Genomic DNA, 17,977 nt, shown 5'->3' on the forward strand with positions numbered 1-17,977 from the left:
TGATCAGACCTGTGTTAATAGAATTCTAAGCCTCAGATAATGAAATATCAAAATTTCCCTTTGATAAATCTAGATTTCTATAACTCCTAGAGTCTAATGAAGACACTTAGATTAATAGTACCTCAAAGCAAAATTTCTAAATATCATTTGGAGTTTTTCTTTCTATATGACTGCTTGCCTCTGAAAGAAACACAGGAAAGCCAATAGGAATAAATTTTGAAATTTAAAAACACTGAGTAGTGACATGGAGCAATATTTATGTAAGCATGATTTCAAATTTTCAGCTCCTCAGTTTCCTTTGACTATTTTTTTTTTTTTATAAAATTTAGCAATGGTTCTCCATCTGTCTCAGCTTCTGTTGACAGCTCTTGATGTTAGGTCCCCAGTATATTCATCATTTTCCTAGATAAAGCTTTCTGCAGCTGGTCAAGTTTGAACCATCTAGTGTTTCTCTTTAGGGGGTCAGATGGACATTGAAGACAATAGGAGGGAGTGCATGAGTCTAGATGCAGAGGGAGGTTGTAGGATCCAGGGTTCTAGATATCACTATTTTACTTTATCCTGCTTTGTTTCACCTGTTTAAAAGTTTTTAAAGTTTGACACATATTGATTTTGAATCAATATCTAGTTATATACGAAGAGAGTTCTGGTTTTCCTTTTGAAATTTAATGTTTAAAGAATCTCCCACTCGGGTTATGTATTTACATACCCTTCAACCACTGATGTCCTTCACAATCTTTCCAGTTCAGACATGGTTTAACCTGTCTATTTCTTATGATGCCTTGCATAAAGGAAATTCTCAATGACTAGCAATTACTGACATGCCTGCTGCCAATTTATCTGATGGCTGATTATAATTCATAAGCCAGAAAATACATTGAATGCTATTCCTGTTGGCCATACCACAATGACCTGCAATAATTCAAATGTAGGTTAACTCCCTTATAATGGCTTCCCCTGAGAATCCATCTATTTCTAGGCAACTAAAGAGACTACTTATAATGGAGCTTTGGAACTCCTCATTGGGAAATGGCTTCATCTTGGTTGGAATTCTGGATGGCAGTGGATCTCCTGAACTGCTCTGTGTCACAGTTACTGCCCTGTATACATTGGCACTGACCAGCAATGGACTGTTGCTACTGGTCATCACAGTGGATGCCCGACTCCACGTGCCCATGTATTTTCTACTTAGACAGCTCTCTCTAATTGATCTCCTCTTCACATCAGTTGTCACTCCCAAGGCTGTCATGGATTTTCTTTTGAGAGACAACACCATATCCTTTGGAGGCTGTGCCCTTCAAATGGCTCTAGCATTGATGCTGGGCAGTGCCGAAGACCTCCTTCTGGCGTTCATGGCCTATGACAGGTATGTGGCCATTTGTCATCCATTGAACTACATGATCTTCATGAGTCCTAGGATCTGCTGGCTCATAGTAGCCACATCGTGGATCCTGGCATCTCTGACTGCAGTAGGTCATACTGTGTACACTATGCACTTCCCTTTCTGTATGTCCCAGGAAATTAGACACCTGCTCTGTGAGATCCTGCCTTTGCTAAGGCTTTCATGTGTAGATACTTCTCAATATGAACTCATGGTTTATGTGACAGGGGTGACATTTCTCTTACTCCCCCTTTCTGCCATTGTTACTTCCTACACACTAATTCTGTTCACTGTACTACACATGCCCTCAAATGAAGGGAAAAAGAAAGCCCTTGTCACATGTCTTTCCCACTTGACAGTGGTTGGGATGTTCTATGGAGCTGCCACCTTCATGTATGTCCTACCCAGTTCATTGCACAACACCAAGCAAGACAATATCATCTCTGTTTTCTACACAATTGTAACCCCAGCTCTGAATCCTCTCATCTACAGCCTGAGGAATAAGGAGGTAATTGGGGCTCTGAGAAGGGTCCTAGGCAGGTACATCCTGCCAGCACACCCCACTCTTTAAGGAGATGTGCAGCTTGCCTTTCACCATTTCTTCTCCAACCTATTGTCATATTTGACCATTCTTTAACATAATGTTAAAGAATTATAATAGGTGTCTGAAATGATACCTATACTTTTAAAATTTTCCTTTACTTTTCACTGTGTAACTGGTGTACGTAAAGGCCTTGATAGGTAGTTGGGAAGCACCCAGATAAATACCAAGTAGGAACAGTTTGCATTCATTTTCTATTTCAACCTCATGCAGCATGGGGACAAAGCATTATCTTGGGTCTGAGAAGTCCCCAGTAACCTCTAAGTATACTACTCACTTTAATCTGTATTCTTAATTATAAATAGTGGTGAAGATGTACAGAAGAAATTTTGGATTTCTTTAGAAGAAAATAGTTTGTGAAGAAAATAATAGGTGTATGGTTACATTTGCATGCCTGATCTGAAAGATGTTCACATTGATGTTACAAGAATGAGACTTAACACAGTACAAAAAGATTAAACATAGAACATATCATTTCTAGTTGAAATATTTAACTGAGTCATTTTTAAAAGTGGCATAAAATTACAGGTGAAAAAATAAATGGATAACACATAATTGAAAGCATCCATTTTTAAGTCTAGAAATACAGTAACATTGAAATATGTTTTATATCTATCTATCTATCTATCTATCTATCTATCTATCTATCTATCTTTTGAAGTCTTGAAAAAAGTGTAGCCTTACAGATACATAAATAAATTTGAATCACTAAATTTGAACTAAAAATTAAAAAAAAATGTTTTATTTTTAATTTTCTCTTTCCATGTGTGAGGTATGTATAAATAAGTACAGGTGTCTGAGTAAGCTAGAGATGCCTGATGTCCTGGAGCTAGAGTTGTGAGCTTACCAATGTTGGTACTAGGAGGTGAACCTGGGTCCTCTGCTGGAGCAGTATATGCACTCCACTAAATACCTCTTCAGGCTTTGGAAGCTCATATCAGTGAGGTAAGTGTATTATGTGTCTGTGTCCACAGGAATGGGAACATAAACTATTTAACATACTCTCTCCATCTAAATAAATGCCGTTTCACTTTATTATAACATTCATAGGTAGGAAGAGATGTAGGAAAAATAGAGAACATTTGTGAGTGTAGAACCCCCAAATACCTTGAAATATGCAGATTCCATATTGTTGACAATAGTACTTAGCATTCAGAAATTCTTATCTGTACCAAAGTCATTTTAAGTTGCTTAATCTACAAAACTAGACAAAAATTTAAGAACTAAAGCAAATTCCCTAAATCAATAAAAGTCAAGCAGTTTATACTGAAATACCTACTATAATGCTTACCTTTTACTTTTATGACACCTACACATGTTCTATTGAATTTAAGTATAACTATAATAAGTGAGTTTTATTGTTTAAAATTCAGGGAATTTTATCCATTATTGTGATGGAATATTTTAGAATATTGATGAATGGGGGTACCGAGTCTATAACTGAATGTTGTTCTCTTTGTCATCTGGAATCTTTGGACATTAGTTTTAAATTTGTGTATCTTAGGTTGCTGATTTTTTAAAATGTGAACACTGCAAGCCTAATTCTATGATTTTTTGAGTAGCTTGAATGAATGATATATCATACTTATACTGAGGCCTCACAAATTGTACTTAATCCATGTTGACTGTTAAGTGCATGAATTGAAGAATCTTAATAAAGTTTCTCATATTGTTACTTCTCAGAGAGAAAATATAATCTTTATGATAAGTAGTTAAGTAGACTGGAAATAAGGGGTTTCTTGTAAACTTTCCAATTTTATGATATTGCTCTACCTTTTTATTACTTGTATTTTCCTACATGTCTTCTCTGAAAGATTCTGTGTAACAATTTCTACATTTGGAGAAAGAACACAAAGTGTTGAAAATGATATGGAAGAATTGGTCTTTATTTACAGTGCTGGTAGTCAAACACACAATGTTGTGCTGCTGCTCTGCCACTGAGCTTCACATGGTCAAAATGGTTGATACTTTTGAGTATGTAGTTAGGAAAATACTGAAAAACACACCTGAAAGACCTCAACTGAAAAGGTCTTTGAATTCTATACTGAAAAATGTGCCCAGCTGATGAAACAAAGCTGAAGACTGGCAATTTCGTGGGGCAGGTGTAGAAATGAAGATAAGTTGAGAAAATGATGACTAGGAGATGCTTTGTGACTTTTTAAACATTGTACACAAGAGAGATCATGGAGTTACTAAAAATTGTATTTCTTAAAAACAGGACAAGGTGATGCAGTTGACCCTTAAAATTTGTGTTTGAAACAAATCAATTGTAATTATTACTGCAAATATGTTGCTCATACGCCAGGCCATGGCCATATACCCAAGCACATTATGCAGCAGTAATTATATTCAAAGGTTATTAATAACATACAAAAAAGATGTGTGGTTGGGAAGGATTTTGGAGAAGAGGTGTTATGGGGAGTTGAAAGGAACTAATGGTAGAGGAATATAATCCAGTATATGTTGTACATATGTATGAAATACTCAAAGAATAAAATATTATTTAATAGTGTCATACTTAGGAGACATACATGCTGATGCTATGTTAACTCATGTGTTGATTATGGTCAGTAATATTGTGTTATGAAATTTGAACTACCAGAAGAGAAGACTTTCAATACTCTTGTCATGAAGAAAGAAGTGAACATGAAGGTGGATGGGTATGCAGTGGGTGGAAGATCTGAGAGGAGTTGGGAGTTAGGAAAGAATATGCTAAAAATATACTGTATAAATTTCCTAAAGAAAATAAAATATTAGAAAATAATAAGTTAATGCTTGACATGAATCACTACTGTATATTGGATTTCAGAATTGGGGTGATTATATATTTTAAATATATTCCTTCTCAGTGTTAGCTATAAGTATGTACAGTTGCTATATCCCAACTAAAAATACTCAAATAATTAAAATTTGTCATTAGTTTAGATTGAAAAGCTTTTGACATAATTTAAATATGTAATTATGTTCTTATAGATAAAATTTCCTTAGATTTTAAGTTAATATAATAAAAATAGTCTGCATTTTTAATTTTAGGTTTCTTTTGCTAAGAAAGTTATAGGTATAAGCAAATTTTTTTTTGTTAAGGGTCAGATAATAAACATTTTAAGCTTTCTGGGCCATATTGTCTCAATAATTGCTCAACTCAGGGTCACAGACAATACAAAATCAAATATGTCACAATAAATGTAGAGAGATGTCTCAGCATTTAAGAGCACTTGCTGCTTTTTCAGAGAACTCCGATTTCATTCCCAGGACCCACATGGTAGCTCACAACCTTCCATATGTCAGTTCTGTGTTCATGTGGTGGCCATACATACATGTAGGTAAACACTCATACACCTAAAATAAAATAAATATTATTGTTGTTTAGATAAGTTGTCATAGACCCAATCTGCCTTTGAAATATTTATATTTATGCCAATAGACAAATAATGTTATCAGCCTTAATCACAGAAACTCTTCTCTGAAATTAAAGACACTGAATGTAGAGACACATGGATGCTGAAGACATTGAGAGTAAGTTAGAGTGCACATCCCTCAATTGGACAGTCATACCACTCACTCTATATCTCAGGGAACAGTATAGAAGAGTAGGCAGGAAGAGTGTAATAGTAGGAAGAGAGGTTGGACTGTGGTTAACTTTTGTGCAGAATAGAGCTAATACAATAACAACCTCACGGCAGCAGCTGCTAATAACAAGGAACCTGGACAGTACTTGGCCAGTTAATCACAGATCAGGGAAGGGTCCATGTGGCTAAACAGTTTCTTGCTAAACTGAGGTACTGATGAATTCTGGGAGAGGAGCAGACAATGTCTTCAGTTGTGCACCTACTGATGAGCTCACCATGCTCTCGTGAATAGTAGCAAACCTGTAGATCCGCGGTTAAACTCAGTGAGTCACAAACAAAACAAAAAGCTATGAAAGTGTGGATGAAATTTTGGGGTGATAATGAGGATAGAAGTGAGATAAAAGAGGGTTGTATGTGATGGTACTTAGAATGTACTATATCTGTATTATGAAATTGTCAAAAGAACAAAATTAGGAAGAAGCACAAGGCAAGAACTTCCTGGGGATTGAGTTCATGTGACTCGATAATTAGTGGAGAAGAAAGCGAATATAAACTCATTTTGTGATATATTTTTTAAATTAGCTAGTATTTTTGCATCCTGACCACAGCCTCCCTTCCCTCCTCTTTTGTTACTTCCCCTTCCTCTCCTCTACCTCCTGCAATACACCTGTCTTGCATATTCACTCAGAAAGAGCAGACTTCACCTGTAAGAAGCATGGCCTATCAAGCTGCCATAAGACCAAAGCTGCCATAAGACCAAATACCTTTCCCTGTATCCAGTCTGGTCAAGGTAATCCAGCATGAGGAACAGGTTCTTGAGAGCCAGCCAATGCACCAGGGATATCCCCTGCTCCCATTACCAGAAGTCCCACAAATGGACCAAACTGCACAGCAGTCTCATATATGTAGAGGGCCTAGGTCAGTCTCATAAGGGTTTCTTTGAGCCAGGAAAGCATATCTGTGTGGGTTTTCTGCAATGTCCCTGATCCTCCTTGTGTCTGGAATTCTTTCTCCCTCTCCTCAGCAGGACTCCCTGAAGTCAACACAATGTTTGGCCATGGGTCTCTGAGTCTGCCTCCATCATTTACTGGATGAGGAATCTCTGATGACAACTGGGGTAGTCACCAATCTGACCACAGGGGATAGCCAGTTCAGGCTATGCATTCACTGCTGCCAGGAGTCTTAGCTGGCATCCTTGTAGACTTGTGGGAGTTTCCCTTGCATTAGGCTTCTACCCAACTCTATAAAGACCCCCTTTCCAATCATCATATTTCCTTTACTATACAGAGAGGTTGAAAAATTGTGCCAGTAACTGAAAGAGATGAGGTTGTAGGAGCTTTGATGCTTGATTCTGGGGGTGATTAGCACACATTTATATTTTAATAATCATAGTTAAGAGCAATGGAAGAAACAGTTTCAGGGGGAAATTGTTGTAAAGGAGCAAAATTTAGGGGGATGTCAGTGAAATTTAGAACCAAGATCGTAGAGGATATTAGTCATTTATAGACAGTTGTGATGAAGAAACTAAACATTAAACACAGATGCAGGTGTACAGGAGACTCCAAGAGGGGAAAGGAGAGGGATCTTCAACTGAACACTGTTCTAAATGAAGTATGGGACAGTGTTGTCAGATGAGACCAAAGGTGTGAATTGTTCATAAAAGGGGAACATGAGTGGCTCTGAGAGGTATAGCAATATGGTTTCCCTATGCAGAAGAGGAGGTAGAAAAGTTGAGAGAGTCAGAGGTGAAAGGAGACTCAAAAGAACACAATAGGGCTGGTTCACAAATGAAATCACAGAGACTGTGACATCAAACACAGGACATGCACAGGTTCAATTCAGAAAATAATTCTGAGAGTTGGGAAAGTGGGTACAAATTCCCAATCTTAAACACGAAGCTATTTTCAATGAATACATGCTGCAAGAAAATGAAGTGACACTGGGTATATCAATATCAACCATACTTCATGGGAGGCCACATGCTCAGAAGTAATTTGCCAACATAAAATGGACTCCATGTTTTTATGTGTTCTTTTTTAATTTTGTTTTTGTTTGTTTATTTGTTGCTTTGAGTTTTGAGTGGTTGTTGCTGGTGTGTGTGTGTGTTGTGTGTGTGTGTGTGTGTGTGTGTGTGTGTGTGTGTGTGTGTGTAAGACACACAGAGAGAGAGAGGGGGGGGAGAACATTAAATTAGGTAAGTAGGGAAGAGAGGAGGGTCTGAGGATCTAGGAGGAGTTGGGGGAATAGAAAGAATATGATAAAAATACATTGCATGAAACAATTTTTAAATCCAATAAATATACAACAGGAAATTTTACAAAGGAAAGAAATGTACCCATTAAACAAATGCTCTAAAACTGACAGGGCTAAGTGTCTGCTATACTTGAACATAGCAATGTGGATGGTGTTCTAAGAAGAAATATCAGGCATGGAGCTAACGTAGTATTGGCAGAATCTAATAATCACAGCAGGACTGTGATTCACCAGAAAGACTAAATCAGTTTTACTATGATAAAGCCAAGAGACTTTATATTCTTCTACTGACCTTGTGCAGTCATGTTTGATATCAGCAAGTGAATGTTTGCATTTAATTTTCATTAAGTTAAAAATAAAAAGTCACAGAGTCTCTGGGAGCTGTTTCCAGGGCTTTCTAGAGAAACAAGTGACTAAAGATTGAGAAAAGAGTATGAGTACAAGTAAAGAACTGGGTGAGAGAGTATAATATCCTGACCTAGAGCAGTGAGAGCTGAGGCTGGTATTCTGTGTTACCTGGGAATTCTGAGCAACGGATCTGTAGTTGCAGGCTACACAGGCACACACTCACACGAGTACATGCATGAGAGGGGAGAAATGAGACATAATAGATTGGAAAGTATCAAAGAAGTTTCAATAAACCAGTGTTGAAGCTACTTAGAGATCAATGAAGGAAGACTTGGTATCAGCTGATTGCTTGGCTACCTCCCTGCAGCTGGTAATAGTCCCCACACAAGAAGCACAGGAGGCAAGTAGAGATGGAGCCCTCATAGGGGGAGGAAGATACTTTTGTTACAAGAGGGAGGCTGTACAGTGGTCTCTTGATTCTTATGACTTTCTAGTACAGTATATTTAGTCAGGGGCTCCTGGGCAAAGCCAAGTGGCGCATAACAGGTGTTCAGAGCCTGAAGCTACTTTAAAGGATGAATTATACAGAAATTCTAGGCAACGGGGATGTGCCTGGGAGGATTCATTAAATCTACTTTCCATGGGCAACATTTTCAGGGAAGGTCATGCCGCTTGGGATGAAGACAGTCAAATCTCCCTCAGGGCAAGTACAGTATTTATTGTGCTCCAGGGATGATCAGTCTAGGCGGCGATTGCTCTTCTTTGAACAGCCTTGCCTAGCCCTCTTTCTCCAAATTCCTTGTGTCTTCATCTTATATCATGGGCCCTTGCAGGAAAAGAGATATAAAAGTCAGTTTATGGACTAAAACACCAGATTTGACTATTGTTTTTTTGATGACTTGACTGTAGCCAGATGGAATCTCAATGTAGTCTTGACTTACACTTCACTGACAGCTATGGACACTGATTTCAGGGCTAAGAAAATCTTCTTTTCTGAAAGAAAAGGTGAGAACAATGCTAAGGGATTCAGTCACTCCCTTCCTCAGGATTCTCTGAGAAATCTCAGCTTGCACCCACATCCTTCACAGCAAGGAATGACCAGCAGTGGCAGTGACTGCAGGGCTGTGTGAATTATGATCCTAATGACAGCTGCTACAAGAAACACATCCATTCTCTTGAACATTGTGAACCTCTTCAGCTTGAGAAGGAACCCCACAGCACTTGCTGTTGTTTGGAAGTTGTGCCTGCTGGTGTTGCAGGTAAGGGCTCTGTGTCTGATTGAGGTAATATGTGGGGGTTAAAAGCCTTGAGAAACAGCATCAGATGCACACATCTCTGTCACAGACATTCTAGTTCCTCTGGCTTCAGAACGTTAATTGTTCTTACATCTGTGGACACTTGAAATCATTCTTCCCCTCTGGCCACAACTGAATTGTGAGAATTCTTCAGACTGCTTCCTGAATAAAGCTGTCAATGCTTACTTTTGGTTCAGCTGGATTTTCATGGGTTCCTGGAGTCTGATGTGGACCCTGAATGAATAAAACCCCCAAATAGGGCTATCTAATGTTATTTTGAAGTCCCCTATATACCTGCTTCTGAAAATAACACAGAAAAGCTAATTGAAATCTATTAAAATTATTGACCACACTGAGCATTGACACAGAGAAGGGCACTCATGCAAAAGTGTTTCCAAAATTGTAGCTTTATCTGTTTAATTTCCTCTGACCATTTCCATGAAATGGAAGCATGGTAGTTGTTTCTATGTTTATCTCAGACTATGCTGAAGTTTTTGCCATAAGGTCCCCATCAGGCCAAACTGATCTCCCTCTTGCTGGCATAGTGTGTATGTCCTGCCATTTCTCTCTAGAGAGCACAGGGAAGGGAAAATAAACTGAAAAGAAGGAAAGCTGAGTCTTGACAAATAGGAAGTTGCAGAGAGGTAGGATCTGGAGTACTGGTGACTACTTAACACCTGGCCAGTTTTTGTTTTTCCTCTTTGAAACTTATCTAGAGACTGGGACAGAAAAATATAAGGAATGTTCCAGGTAACTATCTTCTTCACTTTATTTCTATATCCACACATCTTCTATTGGATATATAGAAAGGAATTTATCAGAAGTTTTAGGCCAGTCTCCTTGGCAAAGCCAACCTACATAGTGAGATCCTGTTTCAAAAAATGGTATCTGAAATCTCATATGTAACAGAAACAATGTTCAGAATTGGCCTTGATTGTGCCTCTTTGATATATATATATATATATATATATAATATATATATATATATATATATCATCTCGAGTGCTCTTTCTCCTTCCTCCACTCCTCTCATTCCTCCCTGTCTCCAACTCTCCTCTGCCACCCATCTACTCCTCCTCCATTTCTATTCAGAAAAGGGCAGACTTCCCAAGAATATCAAGAAAACATGGCATATCAATTTGCAGTAAGACTAAGCATCTCCCTTCATATTAAGGCTGGACAAGGCAGCCCAGTATGAGGAATAGGGTGCTAAAAGCCAGGAAAAGAGTCAGAGACAGACCCTGCTTCCAGTTTTAGGAGTCCTACAAGAAGACCAAACTATACAACCATAACATATATGCAGAGATCCTAGGTCAGTCCCATGCAGGCTTCCTGTTGTCAGTTGAGTCTGTATGAGCCCCTTTGAGCCAAGATTAGTTGATTATGTAGGTTTTCTTGATCCCCCTGACTCCTACAATCTTTCCTCCCCTCTTCTGAAGGATTCACTGAGCTCTGCCTAATGTTTGGTTGTGGCTCTCTGCTTCTGTTTCCATCAGTGGCTGGATGAAGTCTCTGATGACAACTGGGCTAGGCACCAATGTAGATGATTCCTAGTAATAGAGGATATGTAGCTTTAACTGGCCATCTCCTGTAATCAGGAAAGTCTTTCATAACCTTTGATCTACAATCTATCCTGCCTACAAGCTGTACTGGGGCAAAGATGGAACAAAAATTGTGGGGGTGGCCATCCAAAGACTGGTCTAGCCTGGGACCCATGCCTTGAAACTGAGCCCATGCCTGACCCTTCCTGGAGGACCTGGACCCAGAGGCTGGATAATCCAGAGACCTAGGATAGAACCAAACATGACTGGAAAAAACAAGTCAATATAACTATGCCTGGTGATATATTTTATATTTTAAATGCTTACTTTCTCTTTATTTATATGTATGTGTCTACTAACTCAGGTCTCCTGGAAAAGCAACAGTCACACTTAATGTCACCTGCTTCATCTTTAAACAGGCAAAGACACTTTTCCAGATAGTGTTTCTTAGGTAAGACCTGTGCAGTACCCTAGAATCAAGTACAGTTCTTGATGCATTGAAGTTCATTCTGACAGAAGTGGATCACATTACCTCACAAAGTCAGGGGTTTAGGACTGTATCTTTTCAAAGATACAGTTATCTGAGATACAGTTATCTGAGATAACCATGAAAAAAAAAACCCAAGAGTGCAGGAGCATTGCTATAGAAAATGTAAAGAAGAGAACACATGTGGTGATGAATCTTCCTTTTGTCTTCTAGACTGTTTCCTACTATAAAACAAAGAAAATGCACATTAATAACAATTACACACCTACACACTTTATGTTATTTCTTTCTTGATGTCAATTAGTGGAGTCTTCCCTTGTACTTCTAAGACTTGTGAGTTCAGGAAACCATTTTCCGTGCTCAGATTGATGCTCTGAATCCTAGCTGATGGCATAAATTGAGTCCTTTCAAACAATATCTTTCTGGTAACTCACTCCATTTATCATGTATGAACACAAAATCTTCCATGAATCCCATCTGTTTCTGTTTTCCAACCTCCCCTTCCTAAATATGTTATCTTTGTCTTCAAATGAACAAAAATCTTTGGTGCCAATCTTACTATTTTATCTTTATGATAAAATCACCTTTGATTTCTGTCACTTCAGAATTCTACTCCACCTCCTCCCCCTGCCCCAAATGAGCAGTACAATCAATTGAATTAGTAGAGGGAGGTATCTGAAGAATACCTCCCTAATTGTCTAAGAACTCAGGACAAAGGAACAAAATTTCAAAGTTTATGAATCAAACTTAAAAACTGAACTCTAATCACAAGTACACTTTGACCAGAAATAAAATTTAAATAAATGTCTGTGTATTTGTGTATATGAAAATATACATGCTTACATCTATTCGCATAGATATTTGTTTGTAAGTATTGTATTGATACTTTAAAAAGAAATTATTTATTATTTTAAATTCTCAAAATTGTTTTTAACCTATGCTATTGATATTATAGGAATGTCAAAATTGAATAAAAACATTCTGACACTCAGAAATCATGTAACTAACTTAGCTAATGATGGAAAATAAGATACATTATATAGTTCTCTTATTGACCACTACACAATGCCCTGCAACAATCCTAAGGTAGTTTGAACTCCCTTAGAAAGGCTCCTACTAAGACTCTATCTCTTTCTAGGCAACTAAAAAGGGGACATATAATGGAGCCCTGGAATTCCACCTTGAGAAGTGACTTTATCTTGGTGGGAATTCTGGATAACAGTGGCTCTCCTGAACTGCTCTGTGCTGCATTCACAGCCCTTTACATGTTGGCCCTGACCAGCAATGGACTGCTGCTCCTGGTCATCACACTGGATGCCCGGCTTCATGTGCCCATGTACTTCCTGCTTGGGCAGCTGTCCCTCATGGATCTCCTCTTCACTTCTGTTGTCACTCCCAAAGCTGTCATAGATTTTCTGCTCAGGGATAACACCATCACCTTTGAGAGCTGTGCCCTTCAGATGTTCCTGGCATTAACCTTGGGTGGTGCAGAGGACCTCCTTCTGGCCTTCATGGCCTATGACAGGTATGTAGCCATTTGTCATCCTCTGAACTACATGATCTTCATGAGGCCAAGCATCTGCTGGCTCATGGTGGCAACATCATGGATCCTTGCATCTCTGATGGCCCTAGGATATACCACCTACACCATGCAGTATCCCTTCTGCAAATCCCGGGAGATCAGACATTTGCTCTGTGAGATCCCTCCACTGCTGAAGCTGGCCTGTGCAGACATCTCCACATATGAACTTATGGTTTATGTGATGGGCGTGACCTTCCTTATTCCCCCTCTTTCTGCCATCCTGGTTTCCTACACACTAATTCTCTTCACTGTGCTCCATATGCCCTCAAACGAGGGCAGGAAGAAAGCCTTTGTTACCTGCTCTTCCCATCTTACTGTGGTTGGAATGTTCTATGGGGCTGCCACATTCATGTATGTTCTGCCCAGTTCCTTTCACAGCCCCAGACAAGACAATATCATCTCTGTGTTCTATACAATAGTCACCCCAGCTCTGAATCCCCTCATCTACAGCCTGAGGAATAAGGAAGTCACTGGGGCTTTAATAAGGGTCCTGGGCAGGTACATCATGCCAGCAAACCCTACCCTCTAGGAAGGGATCATGACATGATGTCCACTATTTCTTCTCCAAACAGTTTCATATAAGCCCCCTTTTAATGTCATAGTCTGAGAGGATACATATTCTAAAGTTTCATATTCTTCTATGGAACTAATGTGAGTATAAATCTTTAAGCTGAACTCACCTGGCACATACCACTGTTGTCTTATGAGCCCCACATCACAAAGGAGCTTAGAGAAAAAAAAAAACCTTTGAAGAGGTATGTCTTAAGTCTCACTTTATAGCTGGGCACTATTCCAACATATTACCAAGAAGACATGGTCAGAATTCACTTTGCATTTCAAACTCACACAGGACTGAGATACACCATTCATTTTGACCTGAGAAATCTCTAGTAGCCCCTAACATTACTTGATGCACATTTTTAGTTACTAGTAGACAGGGGGATGCAATGAATATAGTTTATACTTCTTTGGAAGAATGAAGTTGGTAGAAAAATGAAGGGTGTGTGTGTGTGTGTGTGTGTGTGTGTGTGTGTGTGTGTGTGATTACATTTGCATTTCTAACCTGAGGCAATGTTCACCTTGGTAGCCCAGAGGGAAATACCAATGTTGACACAGTAGATGGTGTCAAGAAGTGGAGCTTTGCTTTTTGTGAAATTATAATCAGAAAAAAAATGGATGAAGTTAGAATAGAAAATATCTAGGGTTAAAAAGAGTACTAAAACAATATTATCAAGAGAAATCTGTTGTATATATTGTTTGCATTATTTTAAAAATATATCTTTTTAGATATACAAATGTATTTAGGAACATCAGAACAGTCACAAGGAGGCCTTATTCCCAAAGTGGGTGTATGTTTATGTCTGTGACCACAATAAAGCAATTAGAAAATATGTCATTTATTCTCTACCTTAAGTAGACTTCAGTTGCTCACTTCATTTGCATGAGAAGATTTAAAGATGAGAGCTTTAATTCATGTGGTTAGAAGCTCCAAGGTACTTTGGCTCCTGAAAATGTTACAATTGTTGATGACAGTGCTGAGAAATTTCTTTTATCTTTACCAAGGCCACTTAATCTCTTGCTAAGTATCACAGAATAGCTAAAATTAATTGGATAAATTTCTTCATTAAAAACAGAAAAATCAGCCAGGCATTGGTGGTGCACACCTTTAATCCCAGCACTCGGGAGGCAGAGGCAGGTGGATCTCTGTGAGTTTGAGGCTAGCCTGGTCTCCAGAGCGAGTCCCAGGGTAGGTTCCAAAGCTACACAGAGAAACCCTGTCTTGAAAAACCAAAAAAAAAAAAAAAAAAAAAACAGAAAAATCAGTAATTAATAAAAAATCAACTATGTGTTTTTGTTTTGTAATGCACATGCATTTTACTGAATCTAAATGTAAATGATAATTAAACTGTGTTCACCATATAGTTTGGTTATTAATTATCATAATGGGATATTTTAGAATATTGATAAAGATGAGGCAAGAACTCCTGATTTTGAAATCTGGTTTTCTTTATCTTGTGTATATCTTCATACTTGGAATTAAATATTTTTGTGCCTCAGTTTGCTGTTCTCTTGAAATGATTATTACTGTAAACCTGTAAAGTTGGACCTTATGCTTCCAGTAGATTTAATCAGCTAATAAACATCCACATTTAGACCACAGCCTGGTTAATTGAGGTGAAGCCATGACAGATTTTATATAATTAAGGAGCAGAATCACCAAATACTAAGTCATTTCATTGTGTTTTTTTAAAGTGAATTCTTATGATCACCATAGTACAGTGGAATAGATAATAGACGTGATGCTCCTCTAAATCACCATGGATTGCATGCTATTCACCCATTTTAAATTCTTTTTTCCTGTAACTCTTCTTAAAAAGTTCAGTTGTCTTCAATATAATTAATTCTTAATTAAAAATATCAAAACAGTTACAAAAAGCAAAGCAAGGCATCTTGGGAAACAGGGGAAATTAAATAGCAAAATTGAAATAAAGGGAAAAGGGAGAAAAAAGGGTAAGAGCCAAGTAAGAATAAGAAAAAAGAATTAGGAGACAAATAAACCTCCAAAAATAAAATGAGCTTGTTTTGTGTTGGTCATCTACTGTTGAGCATAGAGCCTTTCATTAAATGTAATTTGTTTACCCTGTGAGACTCTGTTGGAGAAAACTAATTATTTTCCTTTGAGAGCAGTTATCAATTGGAGATAGCTTTTGGGTAGGGATAGGGTTTATGTCTGCTCCCCCTCTCAGTGCTGGGACCCCATCTGGCTTAGACCTCTTCAGGCACTATGCACACTTCCACAATGTGTGAATTCCTATATGTGTCACTCCTGTTATATTTAGAAGGCCTTGTTTCCTTGGTGTTTTCCTTTTTCATTGACTCTTAAAATCTTTTTGCTCCCTCTTCTACAGAGTTCCCTGAGCACTGAGGTGAAGGGTTTGATGGAAACACCCCATCAAAGTCTGAGCAGTATTGGCCATAGGTTCCAATGTTTTATATGGTCATTTTTTAAAACCATACACATATTTATTTATGTATATGTTAATTTTTTTAGAAAAGCTGTGCTTATATGCATGTTTTCAGGGAGTAACATATGAACTAGTCTAGTTATATTTAGCAATATAAATGTATATACTAGCTCTATATGTGTATATGCATATAGATATATGCATGCAATAACAATTAGTGAAAAAATGTCATGAATTTGAAGGGGAGGGATGTATGAGATAGTTTGGAGAGAGGAAAAGGAAGAAATAAATGTTGTAATCAAATTATGAATCTGAAAAATAAAATACAAACACTAAATACTCTTTTTTTTTCAAAGATTTTATTTATTATGTATACAACATTCTGCTTCCATGTATATCTCCATACCAGAAGAGGGCACCAGATCTCATAACGGATGGTTGTGAGCCATCATGTGGTTGCTGGGAATTGAACTCAGGACCTCTAGAAGAGCAGTCAGCACTCTTAACCTCTGAGCCATCTCTCCAGCCCCCACTAAATACTCTTAAAACATTCTTAAAACTAAAAACAAAAGGCTTTTAATATTTTAAAGATCACAAGATAAAAAATAGTAAGAAAAAAGAAAGGAAAGAAGGGAGGGGAGATAAGGAGGATTATTACACACCATTTGCAGTGATTGTTTTTAAAATTGCACTATCTGGAAATGAAATTACTATAAATAATCATATCATAATGTATCAGAAAGTAAATCATGAACCATAATAAGAAGCAAATATAACAAATGAGACTGTGTTAAAAAATGAAAGTATTTCTTTTATTCCTCCAACATTTCTTTGGAATATGTTTATATATCCCAGGTACATTTCTGGATCCTTTTGAGTGTGACATAACATGTTTATAATGGCAAGGGTCAAATCCTGGGCCTGGTTGGTATTAGGCAAGAGCCATGCTATTGAGTTGTATTAACCTAGCTCAAGTGGCAGATTCTGAGAGTATGCAAATAGCTTGGAAACTAATGAAATATAAACCAGAAAGTCTATATTGAAAAATACTTTAAATTCAATATTTAAAAATGTGTCCTTATGTAAAAATAATCTGAAGACATTATTGGAATGGACAAGAAAATAAAGAGACGATAATGTAGATTCTTGTAGATTCTCATACCTCTGCAGACATTTGAATTTTATCCTATAAACTATAGTTTATATAACATGAATTTAGAGGTTCCTGAATTACTTATTGACAATAAGTTCTTAAAGCAGTGGAAAAATGTTGCTGTTGGCAATTGGAAATACTCTTTAAAATGAATCCTTCATGTTTCCTAACACAATAAAAACATGTTTTGTGGGTAACAAAATAACATTGACATGTATTCTTATCTGCTTACATTTGAAACCTTCTTAGATTGCCAACTAATGAAATAAAAACATTGACTGCATTATGTTGTTTTATCTTCACAATGGCTACATCTTAAACTATAAGCAGCTGCCTAATCAGGCCCTTAGTCTAGATGGAATTCTGTTCCCCCAGACAATGGCTCTGTAACTGCCACTAAAGATAGTTTTAATTAAATCTCTATTGTTCTAATAACAATAAAGATTCAAAGGCTAGGGTGAAAACCTTGGAGTGCAGAGAGTTAGAGTAGCAACAGGCCAAATTTCTTTCTTTGTTGGTTTTCCCAGAAGCCTTCCTCTTCCCACACAGCCCCAACTCAAAACAAAACAAAACAACAAAACAAAAAAACCCCACTCTACGCTACTTCCTTCTTGTCAACTGGTTGCTAATCCTGCCTCTCTGAGCCCAGGTTAAATTTATTTGATTAATACAAATGCAGCACATCTTTACCTAGTTAAACAAATGCAGTATAAAGAAATGTAACACATCTTTGCTTAGTTAAATATTACATAACAACATTATCCTCAAGTTAAATTTACTTTATCTCAATGCAACATACTT

The 17,977-nt window shown here is 37.5% G+C and overlaps 2 protein-coding genes across 2 annotated transcripts; both read left to right on the top strand.

The window, feature by feature from the left end:
- Positions 1-1,001: 1,001 nt before the first annotated feature.
- On the top strand, positions 1,002-1,952 carry LOC100756290 (olfactory receptor 2AG2-like). The gene has a single exon (XM_027405001.1). The coding sequence runs from the start codon at positions 1,002-1,004 to the stop codon at positions 1,950-1,952; it is 951 nt and encodes a 316-aa protein (XP_027260802.1).
- A 10,683-nt stretch (positions 1,953-12,635) lies between these two features.
- LOC100752260 (olfactory receptor 2AG1) lies at positions 12,636-13,586 on the top strand. The gene has a single exon (XM_027405000.1). It carries the CDS (start codon positions 12,636-12,638, stop codon positions 13,584-13,586), a length of 951 nt encoding a protein of 316 aa, XP_027260801.1.
- Positions 13,587-17,977: the final 4,391 nt, after the last annotated feature.

Source organism: Cricetulus griseus, chromosome 3 (genome assembly GCF_003668045.3).
Source record: "Cricetulus griseus strain 17A/GY chromosome 3, alternate assembly CriGri-PICRH-1.0, whole genome shotgun sequence".
NCBI classification, from domain to species: Eukaryota; Metazoa; Chordata; class Mammalia; order Rodentia; family Cricetidae; genus Cricetulus; species Cricetulus griseus.